Source organism: Nematolebias whitei, chromosome 14 (assembly GCF_014905685.2).
Source record: "Nematolebias whitei isolate Nwh7 chromosome 14, NemWhi1, whole genome shotgun sequence".
Taxonomy (NCBI): domain Eukaryota; kingdom Metazoa; phylum Chordata; class Actinopteri; order Cyprinodontiformes; family Rivulidae; genus Nematolebias; species Nematolebias whitei.
This window is the reverse complement of record NC_056511.1, coordinates 23,417,655-23,437,393: the sequence shown is the minus strand read 5'-3', so window position 1 is coordinate 23,437,393 and position 19,739 is coordinate 23,417,655. Positions and strand designations below refer to the sequence as shown.

The following is a 19,739-nucleotide window of genomic DNA, read 5'->3' as shown; positions in this document are numbered from 1 at the left end:
TATATATATATATATATATATATATATATATATATATATATATTATAGACACTTTTGTTATGACTGACAAACACATGAAAATTACATTCAGGTACTAAAGTGACTCCCAGCTGCAGCTATCCTGCACACAGCATCCAGAGAATGGTCTCCTCTTCTTCAGAGGAGCACAGCGAGTCGTCCTGACTCATTCTGAGTGAAGCAGAAGTGCAGCTCCCATGCAGAGGTCTCTTCTGAGCCTTCATTAAGAAAACTCACTACAACTCCCACCTAATCTTTTCTCACCACCACACCTTCTTCCACAGCTCTCATCCATCCCACAACAGTATCAGATCAGTGCTCCCCTCTCAGATGTTCTTCCCTAACATGACTGACACTAAAATGATTTGAGGACTGAGTTTTCCGTCTCTTTGTTAAATGTGCTTTCTTTTAGAAAGGCTTTGTCACGTGCCTGATATCTATTGACAATCTAAAATTATAACATCTATTTTAAATATCCAGGGTGTGCACAGAATCAGTGTAACGCTGCTAATAGATGAAAGTAGATTAAATTAGTGTTATCTGTGCCACTCTCTTTCTTCCATCTTCTTTTTATGTGTAAAGAGATGTGCAGTGAGCCACATGGGAGCTAATGAGCTGATGCAACCAGTACACACTATGGAGTTAACGTGACAACAAAATGCAGCAACAACATATCAGATTAGGGATGTCTTCATTTATAAAGAACTCTGCAGTTATGAACTGTTATTGAATAAATAACATCTTATAGTTAACTCTTTTATTGAAGAAATAGAGTTTACTGTAATTCTGAGCAGCTTAACGAGCTAACTGCTAGTATGAGTGAGAACGCCGTTCTCAAAGTTTATAATAATAATTATAATAATTCTTTATTTCATTTCAAACAGTTAACATTTTCAACAAAACCATGAACAAATAAAAACATAAATATTACCACCAAAATATTCTGGAAACAAAACAAAAATGTTCAAAAAGGGAGCAGGAAGAAGCAATGGCTTATCCAGTCCTGTCACTAAATTTACATACAAATTCTGAACCAAACCGGTTTCGTTAAAAAAAAAATCAAGAACACAAAAACACAAAGTGTAGACAAAAAAAAAAGTGTCGGTAGAAGCACGAGCTTATTATACCTTCACTTTGTTATACATGAAAATCAAAGCAGCAGATTTTTTCCTATATAATTTTCTAAAACATATCAAGGAATTCCAGCTAAGTTGATCGACAAGCTCATAAAAAACAACACACAAAAAAAGAAAAGAGACAAAAAGAAAAATAAAACAATCCAAACCTTATTATATTTGTTTAGTAAATGGTTTTTTTTTTACATTTTTTTGTTTAAAGAGTGAAAAACAACTATTCCACACCTGAATCCCTTTGTTTTTAATATTTGTCCTAACCTTTTTTTTTTTAATAAATCCTTCTCTCTTAACTCAAAGTTTTTCTCTTTAATTTTGAACCACTATTGTATACACTTTGGAAGGAGTTTAGTATAGGCTTTGTACATAATCAGCGCTGTTCTGAGCTCTACTAAGTCATAATTTTTTTAAAATATGCAATGTAAGAAATATGTCATTTGTTGGATGAAAATAATCGGACGCAGTTATAATTCAAATAGCTTTCATCTGGAGCATGTAGACCGGTTTTGTGTTGGTTTTATACGAGTTTCCCCAGATCTCAACACAATTATTCATGTATGGATGTATGAAACAACAGTATTTTTTTCAGTATTGCAATAGTTTTTGACATTTTAGCTTTTACATTATCAATATGAGCTTTCCACTGCAATTTGTAATCAAGTATCACCCCCAAAAATCTGATTTCATACACTCGCTCTATTTTGATACTGTTTACCATGAGTTTTACATTATTTTTTATTTTCTTGTTACTAAATATTACTAATTTTGTTTTATCATAATTTAGTGATAATTTATTTTTGTCACACCATTTCTTTAATACTTGTAATTCTCCTTCCATTTTACCAAGAACCTGCTCAGGTTCATAGTGGTCATAAACATTTACACTGCTAGTTTCCCATTATGCTGATTATCACATAAAAATCTGTTTAAATATTTGTCAGCTCAAATAACAGCAGCAGATAGCTGTAGCACTTGCAGCAGGAATATCACATGAAATGTCAGTCTGATGCAGTCGGTTCATTTTGGTATTTGCTCCGCTCAGATTAGCTGTTAGCTCGTCACACTAGCTCTGTCTCTCCAAACTGAGACAGCAGGTAAGATATTTATTGCTTATAACTTTACCATATAACAACATTTCAAAGGATCTGAGCTATCCCTTTAAGTATCAAAGTAACAATATTAATAAGATGTTGCTTTTGGAACGATGCAAACCAGCAAGGCCCAGCTCACCTGTAAAAGTAGGAGCAGCCTCGCACCGTGTTGTGGCTGAAATACTCCTGTGTCTTCTCGTTGCCGAAGTCCTCCAGAGGATCCGACCACAGCAGGTCACACATGGGCCCGAACGCCGGCGGCTCCTTGAACCGATCCAACTTTAATCCGAAGAGGCAGAATTTAAGCGTGAGAACAGAGCATGGACAAAACGCTGCTAAAAGCGGGACGCTCTTACCTTTTTAATGTCGTCTAAGGTGTGTATTTCAGGTGAGAGGCCACCGTGGACACACAGGAACTGCTGGTTCATGAGTGCAGCCAGAGGAAGGCAGTCAAATGCATCCATGCATGAGTCATACACCTGCTCTGAGTACTTGATTTTACCTGATGAGAGAAGGAAATACAGCTTTTATGTTTGCAAACAGAAATAATTCTGACTTCTTATTTTAAGCAACAGTTCAGATATAACAACAAAACATCTGCAAAACGATGTTTACAAGTTCAACATGTCAAATGGGTCATTGGCGATGTGACTGATATTCGACTATTCGCAGACAGTTTTAGCTTTTTCTACTTGCACACGTTCAACTTGACGACCAAGGCTCTCCTGCAGAAGTGCTCCAGGCTACACATGACTCCACCATGACAGGAAGAAAAGAATAATATATAAAAATAAAATAAATTAAAAAATCTGCTGGAGTACTCACATTCTTGTTTGAAGGTGAAATATTCTGTCAAATGTCTACATTCATGATTTCCACGAAGTAAAAATAGAGTCTTTGGATAGAGGATTTTCAGCGACCAAAGGTATAAAACACACTGTCAGAACGAACACACACAGGGTTAGTTGTTAGAGCGACCAGTGATGCATGTTTCCTGTTGACTTTCCTCTTCACGTGCACAGAGGATGACCTCACCTCGATACTGAAGTAGCCACGGTCGACGTAGTCCCCGAGAAACAGGTACCGCGTTGTGGCCGGCGATCCTCCCACTTCAAACAGCTTCATTAGGTCAAAGAACTGCCCATGGATGTCCCCACAGACTAGAAGGCAACCAGAGGACAACACATCTACTGAGAAATAGCTCTTTGAACACCTTGGTTTATAGGCTGAGGTGTTTTCTGCGTAAGTATGAACCTCAGTGTTTTAGATATAAGCGCTGCGTTCAAGCTTTAGTCGTGCTTATTTTCCATTCAGAACATTTTCACAGCCTCAGTCACAACTCTAATGAAAGAAGGATGGTGTGTTTGTGAACATAGCATTAAGTCAAGAGTTTTAATGTAGACAAAAAATGTCTGTTTGAACAAGCGTTGCATCAAAGTTTTGGAAATGAGTGTTTTTCTGGACTGGAATTGAACAGGGAATTAAGTAGACCTTAATGTTTTGGGATCAAAGTATGCAAGTGGGGAGTAGTTACACAGTGGAGATAAACAGAGGGAGATTTTTGTCCCCCCCCTTGCAGAGCAAAGAAGTGGGTCTGGAAATGCAATCTGTTCATCCACCTGTTCTTTCGTCCATCTGTGCATGTTGTGAGAGTGATAACTTGTGGAAAATAAAAATAAAAAAACAAGTGATGTAGCAACTTCCTTTATGGTTTGGCATCTAGGCAAGGTTACTTTCAAAAATTGGGAAGCCAAGTTGAAAAATAAGCAAAGTGCCAACTTTAACTTTGTTGCGTGGCTGAATCTAGGTGAAAGACAGGTGGCCATGAGGTTGCCAAGTCAATATCCAAGATGGCCACCACCCTATATACAGTAAGGTAGTCCCTCGTTTATCGCGGGCGATCTGTATCCTGAAGACGCCCAATAAGTGAAAAACCGCAAAGTAGGAATAGTAGTACAAGTAGTAAGTAGTAGTTTATTTTAGTATTTATATAGAGAGAGATATTAAGGCATTTTAAACCCTTCCCACACTCTTGCAATATTCTAAACATTGTTTCTAAACTCGAAACGCTCTAAAAGAGCACAGAATGTCATGATTTCAGCTCTCTGCCTCTGCTGCTCTCAACCACCTGCAAGCGCTCTTGGCCACGCCCACTTCCATGTTCTGCACGTAGAACAGCTGATCAGCTGCAGCAGGAAGCTTATCCTGCAGTGTGGGCTGCACAAAGATGCAGCAGGTGCTAAATCATTTAAAATAATTTATTTGAAATAAAAATTCTAGGCTGATCGTGCGGCTCATCCATCAGTCAGCCAACCAATTTTATTTTTAAAAACTGTGATAGAGCGAATTCATGATAAACGCACTGCGAAGTAGCGACGGACTACTGTATATGTAAACCAGCCGCCCCATCATGTAAGGAAACCACACTTCCTAGTTTTTATATTGCTTAAAAGTAGTGTTTCCTTAAATGATTAGGATGGCTGAAGATTACTCTATGGAGGCTAAGGCCGCTGCTGGCATGTTTTTGGACTGTGGGAGGAAACCAAAGGACCTGGAGAAAACCCACGCGTGCACGGGGAGAGGATGTAAACACCACACAGAAAGGCCCCAGCCTGGAGTCGAGCTCAACTGCTCAGTGGTGCAGCTGATATTTGGAAATGCTGACCTATCAAGCAATATGTATTTAAAACACAGTTTAAAACTCAAACTGTATTTCTGACATGTTGATGTAAAAAAAAAAAATAAAAGCATTAAAACGTGTTTCTGTTTACCATTCCAAACTATCAAACACTTTTTTAGCAAAGAGACTTCGACATGAACGATCCTTAAAGTACTTTACCGGAACCTTGAAAGCATGACATATTTTCCGTCCGTCTCTGTTAAACTTTTCATGCTCATGTCACAGCAACACAAGAAAAATGATTCTTTTATCCATCCTCTAAAGACATCTGCAGTGATGTAAAATATGCCCTTTTTATTTTCTGCTCGGTTTTTCAATGACACGAACTGCCAACAAATAAAAAAACAATACCACTGGTGAAAGTGTTGTGTCGTGCGGATTGTCTTTCACATACAGTACATGTTGAAGCTGATGTATACAACAACATCTGCACCAGTTACATCAGAAAATACTTGAAGTGTTACGCTGGCAACATGGCGGAGCATTGCGGCCATGTTGTTAGTAAACACATCAAGAATAAATGATTCTGTTGGCAACAACATGCTTATTAACAAAACAAGAGTTGTTTTTTACAAGAATACATTGGAGTTTTAATTTGAACCCACCGTACTACAATTAATGCAAAACTAGTATGAGCTGCATTTGAGGGTCTAGAAGTAAAGAGATATTTATCTGAGCTTTGGCTGGAAGGCCTCGCTTCTCAGCTGCTTTCGTCTTGGAGGGGTGGAAGAATCTTGAAACCCCCGGGGGGGGGGGGGGGGGGGGGGGGGGAATGTACTTTTTTATGGTGAACACCCCAGCTCTGGAGTGCCAACCTACATCTCATTTCCTCACTGCCTTCAATTTTTTATTATCATCTCGCTCTTTCTGGTTCTCTCCTGCTCCTCCTCCATCTCCGCTCGCTTCTCCGTCTTCTCCATCAGCTCCACAGTGGCCTTCGCCCACTCGAAGCTTAGAGCGATGTGTGTGGGAGACTGCCTATGACTAAAGCAATCAAACGCACACATGCACACACAGACACGGGATGCGTACACATACGCCCAACAACGCATGCATGCAAGCTGCACTCAAATTCCTACAGCTCATAAAAACACTAACACAACAAAACTGATGCCCGTACACAACATGAAGATGAAGGCACGAGGCCTTCATCTAAATGAGACTGAAACATCAGCTGAAGGTAAAGGGACAGTTCAGATCTTTTTAAGAGGGTTTCTGTGGAAAGGTCACAAACTATTATTTGTTGTAGAAAGCTCTTTGAAGGATCTCAGTTTGGAGAAACGGAGCTGAATTCTGAGCAGATTGATGAGCTAACAGCTAGCTCGAGCAGGGACAAGATTGAAGCTGCCTTAGTTCACGTGAACACTATTTAATAAACCTTTGCACCACAGTCTGTTTAGCATTACTTGGTTATTGCAGAAAATAAATCATAATAGTCCTGCTTAAAATGTCCCTGGCTACATCAGATGTGCTACAGCTAGCTGCTGCTGCTATTTGCCCTGTTTCAAAATCCATGGGATAATATGTAAATAATTGTAATGGAAAAACTAACAGAAATGTAAAGTTTATAACTTACGACAGAGCATTAGGGCCACGCAAAAAAAAAAAAAAAAAAAATTAAAAGCCACAAAATTACGAGAACTAAGTCCTACTATTACGAGAATAAAGTCATACGAGACTTTTGTTTATTACAGCTCTCGTTGATTTTATTTTTGCCGCCCACGAATCAGATCCACGATGCAACCTGTCAATCAATCCAGTAGGCGTGTCAGCAAAAGACCAATTCGAAGCTAAATGCTCCGTACCTGCAGAGAGCTGCTGCAGCCCATCACAGCGTACCACCTTACTGTAAGCAGGTTCAAAGTCCTGGTACTGATAATAAACTGATGCTGATGTGCTAACAGATTAACTACCTCCATATTTGTAAAACCAATACCAAAATGTGACTTAACAAGATGCTCAACATTCTTCATTTGACCACAGTTAAAATGTGGTAAACCTGCTTTATCATGTTGTAGTTCGGATAATATCACGAGTCATTTAGCTTCGGATTGGTCATTTGCTGACACACCTACTGCATTGATTGACAGGTCGCATTGTGGATTCGACATGTAGAAAAGAAAAAAAAACACGAGAGCTGGAAAAAAAAGTCTCGTACAACTTTATTCTCATAATTTTATGACTTTTAATTTTTTTTTTTAGTGTGGCAATGTAATTTTTTTTTTCTGAGCGTGGTCCTAAAGTTCTGTCGTAATAACTAGTATTTACATGAACCACTAAAAAATTATTCAGACCGAAGTTGTTTTAATGCGTCGATGATCCACTTTGGCACTGTTTGGACTAGCTGCTACCTCATCATTCTAGTCAGAATGTTCAGCTGTTTACAGCAGGTTAGTTGGTTAGGTTTTATTCTTTCTGATCTTTTATGGTTTTCATATGCTTTTTATTTTATTTTTATCAGAGCACCCCACCATGTTATGATCATTAGCACCTTACTGCACATCTTAATTCTAACTGACTGATACTAGTAGACAACTAAGCTAATGTTTGAAAACTCTGGAACCTAAAATAAAATATATTAAATACTAATCCATTTTTTCAGTCTAGTCAAGTAGAAGAATTGGAGGAAAAACTTATAAACCTTGACATACTGTTATATACGTACATGTTTTAATGCTAAATCCGTTAGCATTCCTTTAAAATCAGATTTATAGCAAGAGCAGTAAAGTAAAGTTTAAAATGTGCTCTTTATTGGGTTTGAATTTGTTTTCATTTTCATTTTTATAAGAAGAAAATAGCAGGTGATAAACTATTCTCAAAGGTCGGTGGCTAATTTTTATTTATTTATTGCTAACGCTAACACAGAAACGCTTAGATTTACCTGAAAAAGAACTTTCACTTCACCCCATAATGCCAACAGGACAAGAGTTCATTGTCAACACAATCATTCACACTTGTATAGTTTTGTGGTTGTTACACAGAACAAAAGACATTCACCTCAAACCTTTACAGTCCACCACTGCTAATGTTCATTTGGACGTATTGTTAATTTTTATTTATTTATTTATTTCGGCTGCTCCCTTCTTCAGCAAACTAATTCGCACGAAGACTTGGAGATTGTTTTTACGCTGGATGCCCTTCCTGCACAGACCACCGAGCTACCACAGCCCTCGGTGTGGAGCAGAGAGCTGCTATGGATGCTCAGGGGAGCAGATGGTGGGGGTTAAGGGCCTTGCTCAAGGAGCCAGAGAGGAGCAAATGAAGGTGGAGGCAGGTGTGGGTGTGTCACCTATCCCACCTACATTTTGATGTTGTCGGTACCGGTAGTTGAACCGGTGACCTTCCAATCACAGGCCCACCTTCTCTAACCTCTGCGCCACCACTCCCCACTGTTAAATTATTGACTTTGTTAATAGTTTGTTAAATTATTGACTTAGTTTCCTCATAATTTTCCTTTGATAGTTACATGAAAATTTTACAAAAACAAACAAGTGTGTGACCGAGTTGTTTAAAAACATTAGATGTATTTATGCTAATAAACGTATCCCATTCGGTTCATAGTTGAGCCTAAAATTAATTGTCCAAGATGAGGTAGTAAAATCTAACAGACACTGTCGTGTATCCAGGGAACAAACATTGTTCAAAATCAAAAATAACTGGACTTCTACTCTGAAGATGAAGACATTTCATTCCCATCCGGGAAGCTTTATCAGTTCAAAAACATCTGGAGTGTGAGGAGTTCCAGACATTTTTGAACTGATAAAGCCTCTCGGATGGGAATGAACTGTCTTCTCCTTCAGGGTGGAAGTCCAGTTGTTTTTGATTTTTAACATTTTTTTGGATTGACCATGACCTGGATGACTGAGGATCTTAACCAACAAACATTATCGTTACAAAAAGGATTGAAAAAAACAACAACAAAAAAAAAACACTGCAACAGATCCTCTACTTCTTTCTAGCATACTCTAAGAGTAGAAAAATAACAAAAATGTCTGCCTTCCATTTAAAGTAGTCAGCGCCAATCACAATCCCCACACCAGCCAACATGATCAGATAACTTCACTTGTGCTTTTCCTGCTTTGACAGATAAAAGTTTCATCTGTGAAAAGGATCAAATGTTGACTTTCTTAGTTTTTCCACATTCGGTTCTCTTTTCAGGGGCAGTCAAACATCTGGAAATCGTTTGGATACATGTGACTAGGCCTGTCACGATAAAAAATTTTGCTGGGCGATTAATTGTCTCAGAAATTATTGCAATAAACAATCATATTGTTGCCCTGTGATGGACCTGCGACCTGTCCAGGGTGTACCCCGCCCCTCGCACGGTGATTGCTGGACATGGGCACAGGCGACCCCCATGACCCACAAATGGAAGAAGCGGGTCAAAGATAATGGATGGATGGATTTTGCTGGGTGATTAATTGTCTCAGGAATTATTGCGATAAACGATAATATTGTTTGAAATTTGACAATAATTAGTCCATCCATCCATTAACTTTACCCGCTTTTTCCATTTTGGGTCACGGGGGTCGCTGGTGCCCATGTCCAGCAATCACTGTGCGAGGGGCGGGGTACACCCTGGATGGGTCGCAAGTCCATCACAGGGACACATAGAGACAAACGAGACAAACAACCATTCACTCTCTCATTCACACCTAGGGACACTTTAGAGTTACCAATCAGCTTAACATGCATGTTTTTGGTTTGTGGGAGGAAACCGGAGTACCCGAAGAAAACCCCCGCATGCACGGAGAGAACATGCAAACTCCACCCAGAAAGGCCCCTGGACCGGGGTTTGAACCAAGGACCTGCTCGCTGAGAGGCAGCAGCTCTACCAGTTGCGCCACCGTGCTGCCCCACAATAATTAGTCATTATTGTTAAATTTGCGAAGAAATTTTGGTTAATTTGTTTTGCGTTTAGTACCTTTTTTCCACCACCGAATGGCAGTATAAGACTGTTTGAACCAAAGGATGGATGTGAGGGAGCGAGCAGCATGTCTCTTTAAGAAAAATGGGAAGGAGGCTCCTTGACGTGACATGGGCTGTCTCTCCTTCCTTTTTTTCGGTTCTCAAAACGGTGGACGCTCGGTGTGGTTTGAGCTCTTTAGCATAGCATTTTTCACTCAAAGCTTTTAATAAGAAATCATTAAACAAGTTCTCATCTTCTTTTTGCAGAGAAAAACAGCTTTTTACATGAAGGCACATGTTTCAACCATGAATTTTGGAGCTTCGACAAGACAGGTTTTTTTCCTGAGGTTGGCCTGTTAGCTTAGCTCGTAGCTTAGCTTCTCAGCTTAGCTACTTTTAATGATCCAAAAACACAATTTTGGACAGTTAAAACAGCTTTTAAAGAAAAAAGAAAAAGGGAGGGGTCAGTGAAGAGCACCGGACTTGAGCCTTTTGTTATCCAGTGTCTTCAGTAGAAAGAGAGAGACACAAAGAAACAATAAAGACGATAAATGAAAATAAGGTTGATAATTTTAATTTATCATGCGATTAATTGATTTATTGTTTATTGCGACAGGCCTACCTGTGACTGGAGCCTCGATGTCGAGGATGGTCTTCTCTTGGCGGAGGATGGCGGCGCCCTCATTGATGATCCGAAGCGCCACGGCTTCCTCCACGCGGCCCTCCTTGGTCAGGTGGGCCTTCAGGAGGTCCACGCGAGGTTTGCCTTCACAGTCGAATACTTCCTTCATGGTGAGGCGGTGGCTCAAGGGGAAGGGGACAGCTGAGGACAGAGCACATACGGGCACTTTATGGCATCTGAGTGCTAAGAAACACAGAAACAATAGCTCCTCGTATTCCACGACATACAAACGCCCCATTATTAACAGGTCTGTTGCTTAATATTAATTATTCCAGTACAGACGTGCATCTTGATCATTCCTGAGAGCTGCATGAAACATTTAAATAACCTGTTCTCTCTTCCTGGATTGCTGAAACGCGTGGCCATTAAAATGCATCAGTCACCTACCCACCAGACAGCCTGTGAAGCTGTGAAATCCAACCACAGATCATTCCTTCAGCAGTGGCAGCAGAAAGATTTATTTTATTTTAAATCTGGGGCTGATCTCTGGGTGCTGTGACTACGAGCTCTGGGCATCGTGGGCCGACGTTAATCGAGATCATCTGGATTAACACAGAAAACTCTTTCTAAGTGTCTGTGCTATGAATAATTCACATAAAGGGAAGATTATGCCCACTGAAGTCCAGTTGCATCTGTTTAAACGCACGGACAGCACAAGTCAGCAGCAGCATGGCAGTGAGCTTGCCAGATTTCTGCAGCGCCAAATGAAGAGAAAAGGAGGAACGAGCCTCTGAGCTGGGCCTTAAACGCAACATGATCAAGAAGGTCTTTAATAATGGATGCTAAACTCCAGAAATCTCAAAGATGCTACTCCTGGGATAATGAGGCAAGCCCCAGCAAGTGCAGCTAATGGCACAAAGATTTTTCACAGTGTGCAGCGTGTATCTGTGATGGCGACGTGTGCTTTGACACTTAACCAGCGAGAACAAACTCAGCACCGTCGGACAACTGCACGCAGGAAGTCCACGATCTGACGAGGGACCCTGAGTCTCCCGTGTCTGGAGTCCATAACTGACGGTTAAACCAGAGTTTGAGCTGATTTACATTATTATTGGTGTTTGCAGGGAATAACACTAGCAAAAACAATTATAGTTGAGTATAACTGAAAGGCAAAATACCTGGAGCCATATTTAACTAAATGTACTCAGAGGTTTGTGTTGTAAATTTTAGCTTCTACTGAAATATTTATGATTTCAAATGGACTCTAGTTTCTTTTTTGTATATTTTTTTGTGTAAAATATTACATTCATTCTGGTATTTCGCTTTTTTTAATCTGCTAGAATTAATTTTGTGTGTGTTTTTAAAAGCGTAGCTAAAAAAATGTTAGAAGAAAAACAAAATTAAAGCAATACATTTGATCTTTTAAAGTGAGGATCTGTGGAAAAGATACTAACAATTAATTAAGTAATATCCTACCTGCTGTAAATTGCTTTTTGTATAACTTACGTTTGGAGAATTAAGAGTTTACAGTAATTCTGCTTGGACTATTGAGCCAATGGCTAGTCTGAGTGGTGGATAAAAGCATTTTCAAATGTTTCATAGGTATTTATATGAAGAAAAAAAAACAGCTAAATATCACAGTGGATTTCATATTACAAGGTTATTTACATGTAATTATAGTTATTTACAAATGCAAATAGCAGCAGCAGCTAGCTGTACATACATGTCCTTGAAACTTCTTGTAGAGTTCTTGAACGATGCCAGGCATCCATTTAATCATTGGTTCTACTCAGACTGCCCTTTATCTACCAATCTGATCAGAATTAAACTCAATTTCTCCCATTTCAAATTGTTCCAAGTCCTATCTACAACAGGTAAGATGTTAATTGTTCACATTCTCATAGTCTCAAAAAGCCCCACTTGAAAAATGTTGAACCATCTCTTTAAATCTAATATTGTCATTATAATCATGATGTCTGATTGTTTGACTTTGTTAATTTACATTTATTATTACAGGTGGCCATGTTGTGTAAGAAGTAAATATAATTAAATATCAGTAATATTATCCAACATTATCATGTTCCGTTGTTTTCCTTATTTATTGTATGATTTGTGTCATTTTAGCCGTTCATTTATCAAAATATTCAGCTCATTCTGGAGATGGTGCTGTGACTCGATTTTTTAAACATGTATACTTTTCAACATATTTACCTTTTTTTTCCAAGCGCTTTCCTCAGAAAAATAAATTGAGATTTGTTCAATTTTTTCTTAAGCTACTTTTAGTTTTCAACTACAGTTCTGCTGTTTTTAGCTTTTAGCTGTGCTTTGGCAAATTTTGGTGATGGACCGACTAACAGATGAGGTCAGGCAGGATGGAGTGGATGGAGAAAAGTTTCAGGAGTGATTTGCAAAAAAAAAAAGGTAGCAGCAAAGGTCAAAAGAAAAGTTTACAAGACAGTGGTGAAACCAGCTATGTTGTATGGTCTGGAGACAGAGACATGGACAAAAAGACAGGAGAAGAACTGGAAGTGGCAGAAATGAAGATGTTGAGGTTCTGCTGAGGAGTGACAAGGATGGATAAGATTAGGAATGAGATCATCAGAGGTACAGCACAGGTTGAACAACTGGGAGATAAAGTTAGAGAGACCAGGCTGAGATGGTTTGGACATGTCTGGAGGAGGGACAGTGGGTATATTGGTAGAAGGATGTTAGAAATGCAGCTGCCAGGAAGAAGACAAAGAGGAGATATATGGATGCAGTTAGAGAGGACATGGAGGTAGTTGGAGTGAGGACAGAGGAGGATGACTCGCCATGGTGACCAAGAGGGAAAAGCCAAAAGAAGAAGAAGAATAACAACAACATTACGGTACTTTTAGCTAATCTTTTGTGATTTTTAGAGTCAAACTAGCCTGTTGATACTTGTAGCAAATATTTAGCTATTTTAGCTAGTATTTTACTGTTAGTATTACTGTTAGCTTCTAGGTAGCATTTTGTTAAAGTTAGCTTTTGGGGTGTTTTTTTTTTTTTTTTTTACATATTTTAACTAGTATATTTTAGCTAATATTTTGTTTTTTAATGATTTTTATTTAAAAGTTCTATTACTGTTAATTTCTAGCTAACCTTTTGAAGATACTTTTACTCTTTAGCTAGGATTTTGCTATTTTAAGTTAGTATTTAGAAACGTTTAGCTAGTGCTTTGCTACTTTCACCTTTCTATTTTTAGCTACATCTTTTTAACTTGTGGCGAGCCTTTTTCTGCATTTAACTTTTAACAAACCTTTTACTACATTTCACATTTAGCTAGCCTTTTGCTACTTTTAGCTTCTATACTATTTTGCTGTTTGAAACTTTTAGCTAGCATTTTACTTTTTTTTAGCCAGCTCAGCTTGTGTTCTGCTTCTTACTTTAACAACTCAGTCTTAGTCATCCACGCTGTAATCTCACAGAAAACATGCCTTTGTTTGTTTCTTCAGTCACTTGTTTTTACAAGCTAATTGTAATCTGTGAATTTCAAAGGTAATCCTCTTTAAATACGGTATCCAACCCCAATAGGAACATGTGATGCTAAGCTAAAGATCTTCTACACGTTTTACAGAAACACACAGGATGACACACATGCAGCACTGATGTAGATTTATGGTGCAGAGATGAAGAGCTGACTTCTGCTCAGCACCGGAGCACAGCCGAACTCTGAAATACTGTACGTTGCTGAGCAACAGCAGCAGGAACAGCAGCTGACTGTTGGAGTGCAGCCAGCGGCGCGCCACAAAACTGCAAATTGCACTGGAGGTTTATGCAGATACAGTAATGTGCTGCTCATGCAGTCGGCAAGATAAATTGTCAAATCACCTCTCAGTATGGTTCACGGTGTATTTTTTTATACACACATCTCCCCAGGACAGAGTTTCACTCCGAAACGTGAAACAAATGGCGGCGTTGCTAATAGAAATGTGACGTTCAGGAATGATCCAATTTTTTTTCGACGGCTCATTAAAGCAATGCGAACCAAGTCATTCTTTCTTTTTTCCTGGTGTTTCACACAGCTGCAGACACACACACACACATGCTCCTGTGCTGTTCTAATGAGATGAAGAACGGGCGGAGCGCAGGACCGCAGACATGACTGGCGAACCCGGGCTCAGGAAGGGATGGAGAGAAGTTGTGCATTTGATAAGCGTACATGGCCGCTGCAGTACGGCCGTACGAATAGGCTTGTCACGATAACAAATTTTGCTGGGCGATTAATCGTCTCAGAAATTATTGCAATAAACGATAATATTGTTTGAAATTTGACAATAATTAGTAATTATGGTCAATTTTAAGAAAAAAGAAACTGTCCAGATGACTTGACTGAGCATTATTGAATGTGGTACCTGGATGATTGAGCATGAACTTAGTTGCCTTGAACCACTTTGGCTGTGGCTGCCTGCCTGGGAGGAGTCGACGGGGGACAGGACAGCCCCCAGAAACCATCTTATCGCCAGCAAACTGGTTGACCCACTTAAGGAGTTTACTGCTTGGTTGGAAAACAGTTTACCTGGAACTCCTCAGACTGATGAAGCCCTCTGGATAGAGGGTGAAACGTCTCTGGAAAAAAAGAAACTGTCCAGATGACCTGACTGAGCATTATTGGTGTTGGTTAATTTGCTTTGAGTGTAGTATCTTTGTTTGACCACCGGATGGCAGTATAAGACTGTTTAAACCGAAGAGGGAGCGAGTAGCGTGTCTCTTTAAGAAAAATGGGAGGGAGGCCCCTTGACCTGACATGGGCTGTCTCTTGTTCCTGTTTTTCAGTTCTCAAAATGGTGGACGCTCATGTGGTTTGAGCTCTTTAGCATAGCACTTTTCACACAAAGCTTTTAATAAAACATCAGTAAACAAGTTCTCAGCTTCTTTTTGCAAAGACAAACTTTTTAGACGAAGGCACAGGCTTCAACTGTGAGTTTTGGAGCTTTGATAAGACGGAGGTTTTTTCCCTGAGGTCAGCCTGTTAGCCTAGCTCGTAGCTTAGCTTCTCAGCTTAGCTGCTTTTAACGATCCAAAAACACGATTTTGGATGGTTAAAACAGATTTTAAAGAGAAAGGGAGGGGTCAGTGAAGAGTACTGGAGTTGAGCCTTTTGTCATGCAGGTTCTTCAGTAGAAAGAGAGAGACACGAAGAAACAATAAAGCCGATAAATGAAAACGAGGTCGATAATTTTCATTTATCATGCGATTAATTGATGTATTGTTTATTGCGACAGGCCTATGCATGATTTGTATTGTTGTCACTATGTATGGACATACTGCATGACTCCCAGTTCAAAACACTGGCTTCTTTGAGCATTTTTTTTTTAAAGAATGGATCCTTAAGACCCGTCTCCTTTCAAAGAGCCATAAATCCCATCTCTAATAGCTCATGAGCAACCTTTGGTTCCTGAACAGCAACACTAGCTTCACCTGAACCGGACTGTGTTTTTCTAAAGACATACATGTCAAGCTTTTAACTTAAAGGCCACCAGAGTCCTTCTCCGCACTTCCATTTACTTGGATTAGTTTTATAAGCTGCAGCTGTTTGAACCTCCCGGCTGATTGCTGCCTGCCGCTGAAGGCAAACTGTAAAAATGTTTTTGAGTGTGCGGTCACTTCTTTGTAACATTAGCAAAGTGTTTCAAGAATCTCTGAACGTATTTTAATAAATCCCTCAGAAAATAATCACTGGATGTATCTACAGCTGTTTAGCAAAGATGGCCTCCACAGTCCACTGACCTCAGCACACAAAACCTGATATAAGTCAGCAAATCTTACAGATAATGAGCTGAAATTTGGAGTGGTGGTAGCTGAAAGTTTTTCAAAACAAGGACTCTAAGAGCTAACTGATTCTTACAGGTAAAACAATTTACATCAGATGGTGCATAACAGTATTTTCAAGGTTTGTCCAAAACATCTAGAACGCCATCGTTCTTCAATAAAAGACGATAGTTTAAAAACTAGCAGTGCTCCGATGTCTCTCTCGTCACAGAGGAATTAGAATAGTGAATGTTTGTAGTTTTAGAGATGAGTGTTTTTTCTGGACTGAAACTGAACAGGGAATATAAGTAAACCTTAATGTTTTTGATGTAAGTTTTTCAAGTGGGTAGAAGTTATGCTGTGGAGAAGAACAAGGACCCTGGAGAATAGAGGGAGACATTTTATCCAACATGAGGTGTAATGGAGGACCCAGAGGGTGGCCAAAGGTGGCCTTGGCATCTATAGATTAATCTTTGGCCACCCAAATCATTTGAGCAAACTATACTTTTAAGCAATATAAAAACTAGAAAGCATACTTTCCTTAAATGATAGGGGTGACCAGTTTATGGTGGTGGACATCTTGGATTATGACATGGCAACCCAATTTGATTTTGAAGTTTTTTTTTTACCCTAGATGCAGCCCCACACCAAAATTGGAGTCTACAGGTTGCTTATTTTTTAAGTTTTCCAGTTCACAGTATTTACATATAGACTTATATGGTGGTGGCCATAATGGTTTTTGATGCGGCCACCAAATTTTACAATAGTAACCTTTTTTACGCCTAGATGCAGCCACACACCAGGATGGAAGTTGGTACCTCACTTGTTTTTCAAGTTGTCATGCTCACAACATGCACGGACAGATGATGGGACCGAGGACATTTCCCTCTTCGCTCCGCAGCAGCGGGTGATATGAATTCTATCAATGAATGATGAATTTAATATTCAAATTGTCGTCAGATGGAAGTATTTAAAATTCCTACTGTGTCTTTAGAGGTGATGTTAGATCATACTTGGATAAAGGAAGGCTGGGCTGTCATAAAACCTGACATATAATATGTCAGGAGAAAGAAAGATCACTCACAGACAGATTTATTGCCTCGTTTCGTCCGGTGTTTACAGCACAGCGGTGACATAAAACAAACTCCACAGCCCAGCCGTTTTTAATGCTCTGTCTCAAACCTGCTAAAGCTTATAGGTTGGAGCTACATATAGGAAGAAAATAACTTATGCAGGTTCTGGGTGGACGTGGTGCACACAACAACTGCAGGAAACGTTTCAGCTTCAAAATCACCACTGTCTTCACATCCTCCTTTGATCACCTGATGGCTGCACTGCTCACTTTCTTAGACTTTTTTTTTTTGTATTTCATGCCTCTGGGGAGAGCAAAACAAAAAAAGATGTTTCAAAGAAGTATGAAAATAGAAAAGCAGATAAAAGTAACAAAAGAAGTAGCCACATGCCTGTCAAGGAATAAGGAGTTACGAGCAGCACATCTGGAGACGAGTGGACCTGTTTTCAGGAGGTTTGATGCTAACGAAGGAGGTTTCTAAAAGCCTGAGGTAGAACGATGAACAAGAATCCAACAAACGTAACGCGCAAGTGTTTTGAATTACAGACGTGTTGCAAAAGCAGAAAAACAGTCAGGATTCTTGGTTTTGTGCCGTTTTCTGACGTGAACTTTGCGCTTGATATTGTTTGAGTTAGCAGCTGTGTGATCTCCTATAAAAAACACTAAACATGAAATTACCTGTCTGTTAGCAAAATATCTCATGAACCGCTGGACAGATTTTAATGAAACTCTCAGAAAGTAATGAATGGATGCTCATCAACAACTGTTCAACTTTGGAACTCAACGCAATACAAGATGACCACCACACCCCAATGAATATATGAAACAATAACATGGCTAAACCTCAGCTGATTTTACAGACAACTGGCTAAAAGCTAATGTGGTAGTGGCTGAGTGTGAACCACAACACAACGCACAACACTTTTGCTCTGAACTTTGGCAACGACTATTGGCACAAACACTGTTTGTGTGTTAGCAAAATATATTGTGACACACTCACGCCCCCCAGATGTGCATCTACAACTGACCAACTTTTAGGATGCACTCAGTTTAAGATGGCTGTCACAGCGAATCATCTTAAAACACAAAAACAGCTAGAATTCGGTCAGTGGTAGCTGAGAGTCATCCTCATCACATGGTTCGAGCACTAACTGAAATGTTGAAATACAAGATGGTGGATGATATGCATCAAGAGATTAATTGTATTTTATTTGATATATCTGAACATTTAGGTAAGTGAGTGTATAGGACGGAGCGGCGGGTCTGGGATGAACTCGGCTGATTTTCTGTGCATGTTTGGACTTTGGGCCCTGAAACAATCCGTACCCCGTTTACTGTCACGTCACTTCTCCAGCTGTGGAGGTGAACGGATGGAAGTTGCTCATGCTGACTGGGCCCTGATGATGAAGAAGATGATGATGATGATAACACACTGACTGTGGGTTCTGATCCACGATGAATGAATGAGTGAATAAAATGGGGAGCATTTCATCCTCCTCTGATCAGTTCTTTATTGACCCTGTCTCTTTTTTCCCCTTTAATCAAATTAAAACATGACTCACTCCTGGTACCCCCCCCCCCCCCACACACACACACACACACACACACACACACATTAAAATGTCAATTTCATGCCCTCTTCCCCCTCAGCTGAAACCCATGAAATCCTGCTTCATCACTGCTCCTCTTCCTCCTCCACCTCTCCTGTCATGAAGTCTCGTTCTGGGGGCAAGTCCTGCGCCTTTACGCTGCTGCTGCTCTCTGAGGCCCCCTTTTCCACTGGTGGTGGTGGTGGGGGGGGGGGTTAGCTCAGCAGAGAAAACCGGATTGTTTATCAACATCAAAGCCCCTCGTTTCCCACTTCCATCAACACAACTTCCATCGCCGCATTTCCACCATCAACGCACGAGCAGACAATGGAGGCCACGTTCCACCGAAGCGCAGCAGCGGGGATGGGGGTGGGGGTGTGTGTTATGTAATCTACAGCCACAATAAAGAAGGGGGTGGGGGTGTATAAAAAACGTAGGCTGACTTACATTTGACCACCCGATCGGTGGGGTTTAAGACGGAGTCAGCGTTGGACATCTTCATGGGCAGCTGTCGTCTCCGAGGCTGAAGCGAGTTCCTCTCTCCGTCTCCCTCTCTCTCTCGCCCCCCCTCCCCCCCTCGCCGCTAGCTTTCGGATCAACTCTCTGGGTTTTTACTCCTCGTCGAAATGCGCCGGGTGCTGCTGTGGCATCACTCGGAGGACGCACGCTGCTCCCCGGGCAGGCGGAGGCTGAGCGGGATGCAGGGATGGATTGGTGCTGATGCTGGAGGAGCTGCTACTGCCGAGCTGCTCATGTGGGGGAGGATGAGCGGAGAGAGGGTGGGAGGGAGAGAGAGGGTGGTAGGGGAGGGGGGGGCACTATCCCGACATGGCGGTGGAGGGAACTCCCACGCAAAT

The 19,739-nt window shown here is 40.4% G+C and overlaps 1 protein-coding gene across 2 annotated transcripts in view; it reads right to left on the bottom strand.

The window, feature by feature from the left end:
• Positions 1-19,468, bottom strand: part of ppp3ca (protein phosphatase 3, catalytic subunit, alpha isozyme) — a 47,196-nt gene extending 27,728 nt beyond the window's left edge. For both annotated transcript variants that reach the window (XM_037688012.1, XM_037688013.1), the window contains exons 1-6: positions 19,330-19,468; positions 10,453-10,653; positions 3,278-3,402; positions 3,068-3,179; positions 2,599-2,744; positions 2,382-2,521 (exon numbers count right to left, since the gene is read on the bottom strand). In XM_037688012.1, coding sequence (XP_037543940.1) covers positions 2,382-2,521; positions 2,599-2,744; positions 3,068-3,179; positions 3,278-3,402; positions 10,453-10,653; positions 19,330-19,384 — 779 coding nt within the window. In that variant the 5' untranslated portion in view covers positions 19,385-19,468. The remainder of the gene's footprint in view (positions 1-2,381; positions 2,522-2,598; positions 2,745-3,067; positions 3,180-3,277; positions 3,403-10,452; positions 10,654-19,329) is intronic.
• Between the last annotated feature and the right edge of the window lie 271 nt (positions 19,469-19,739).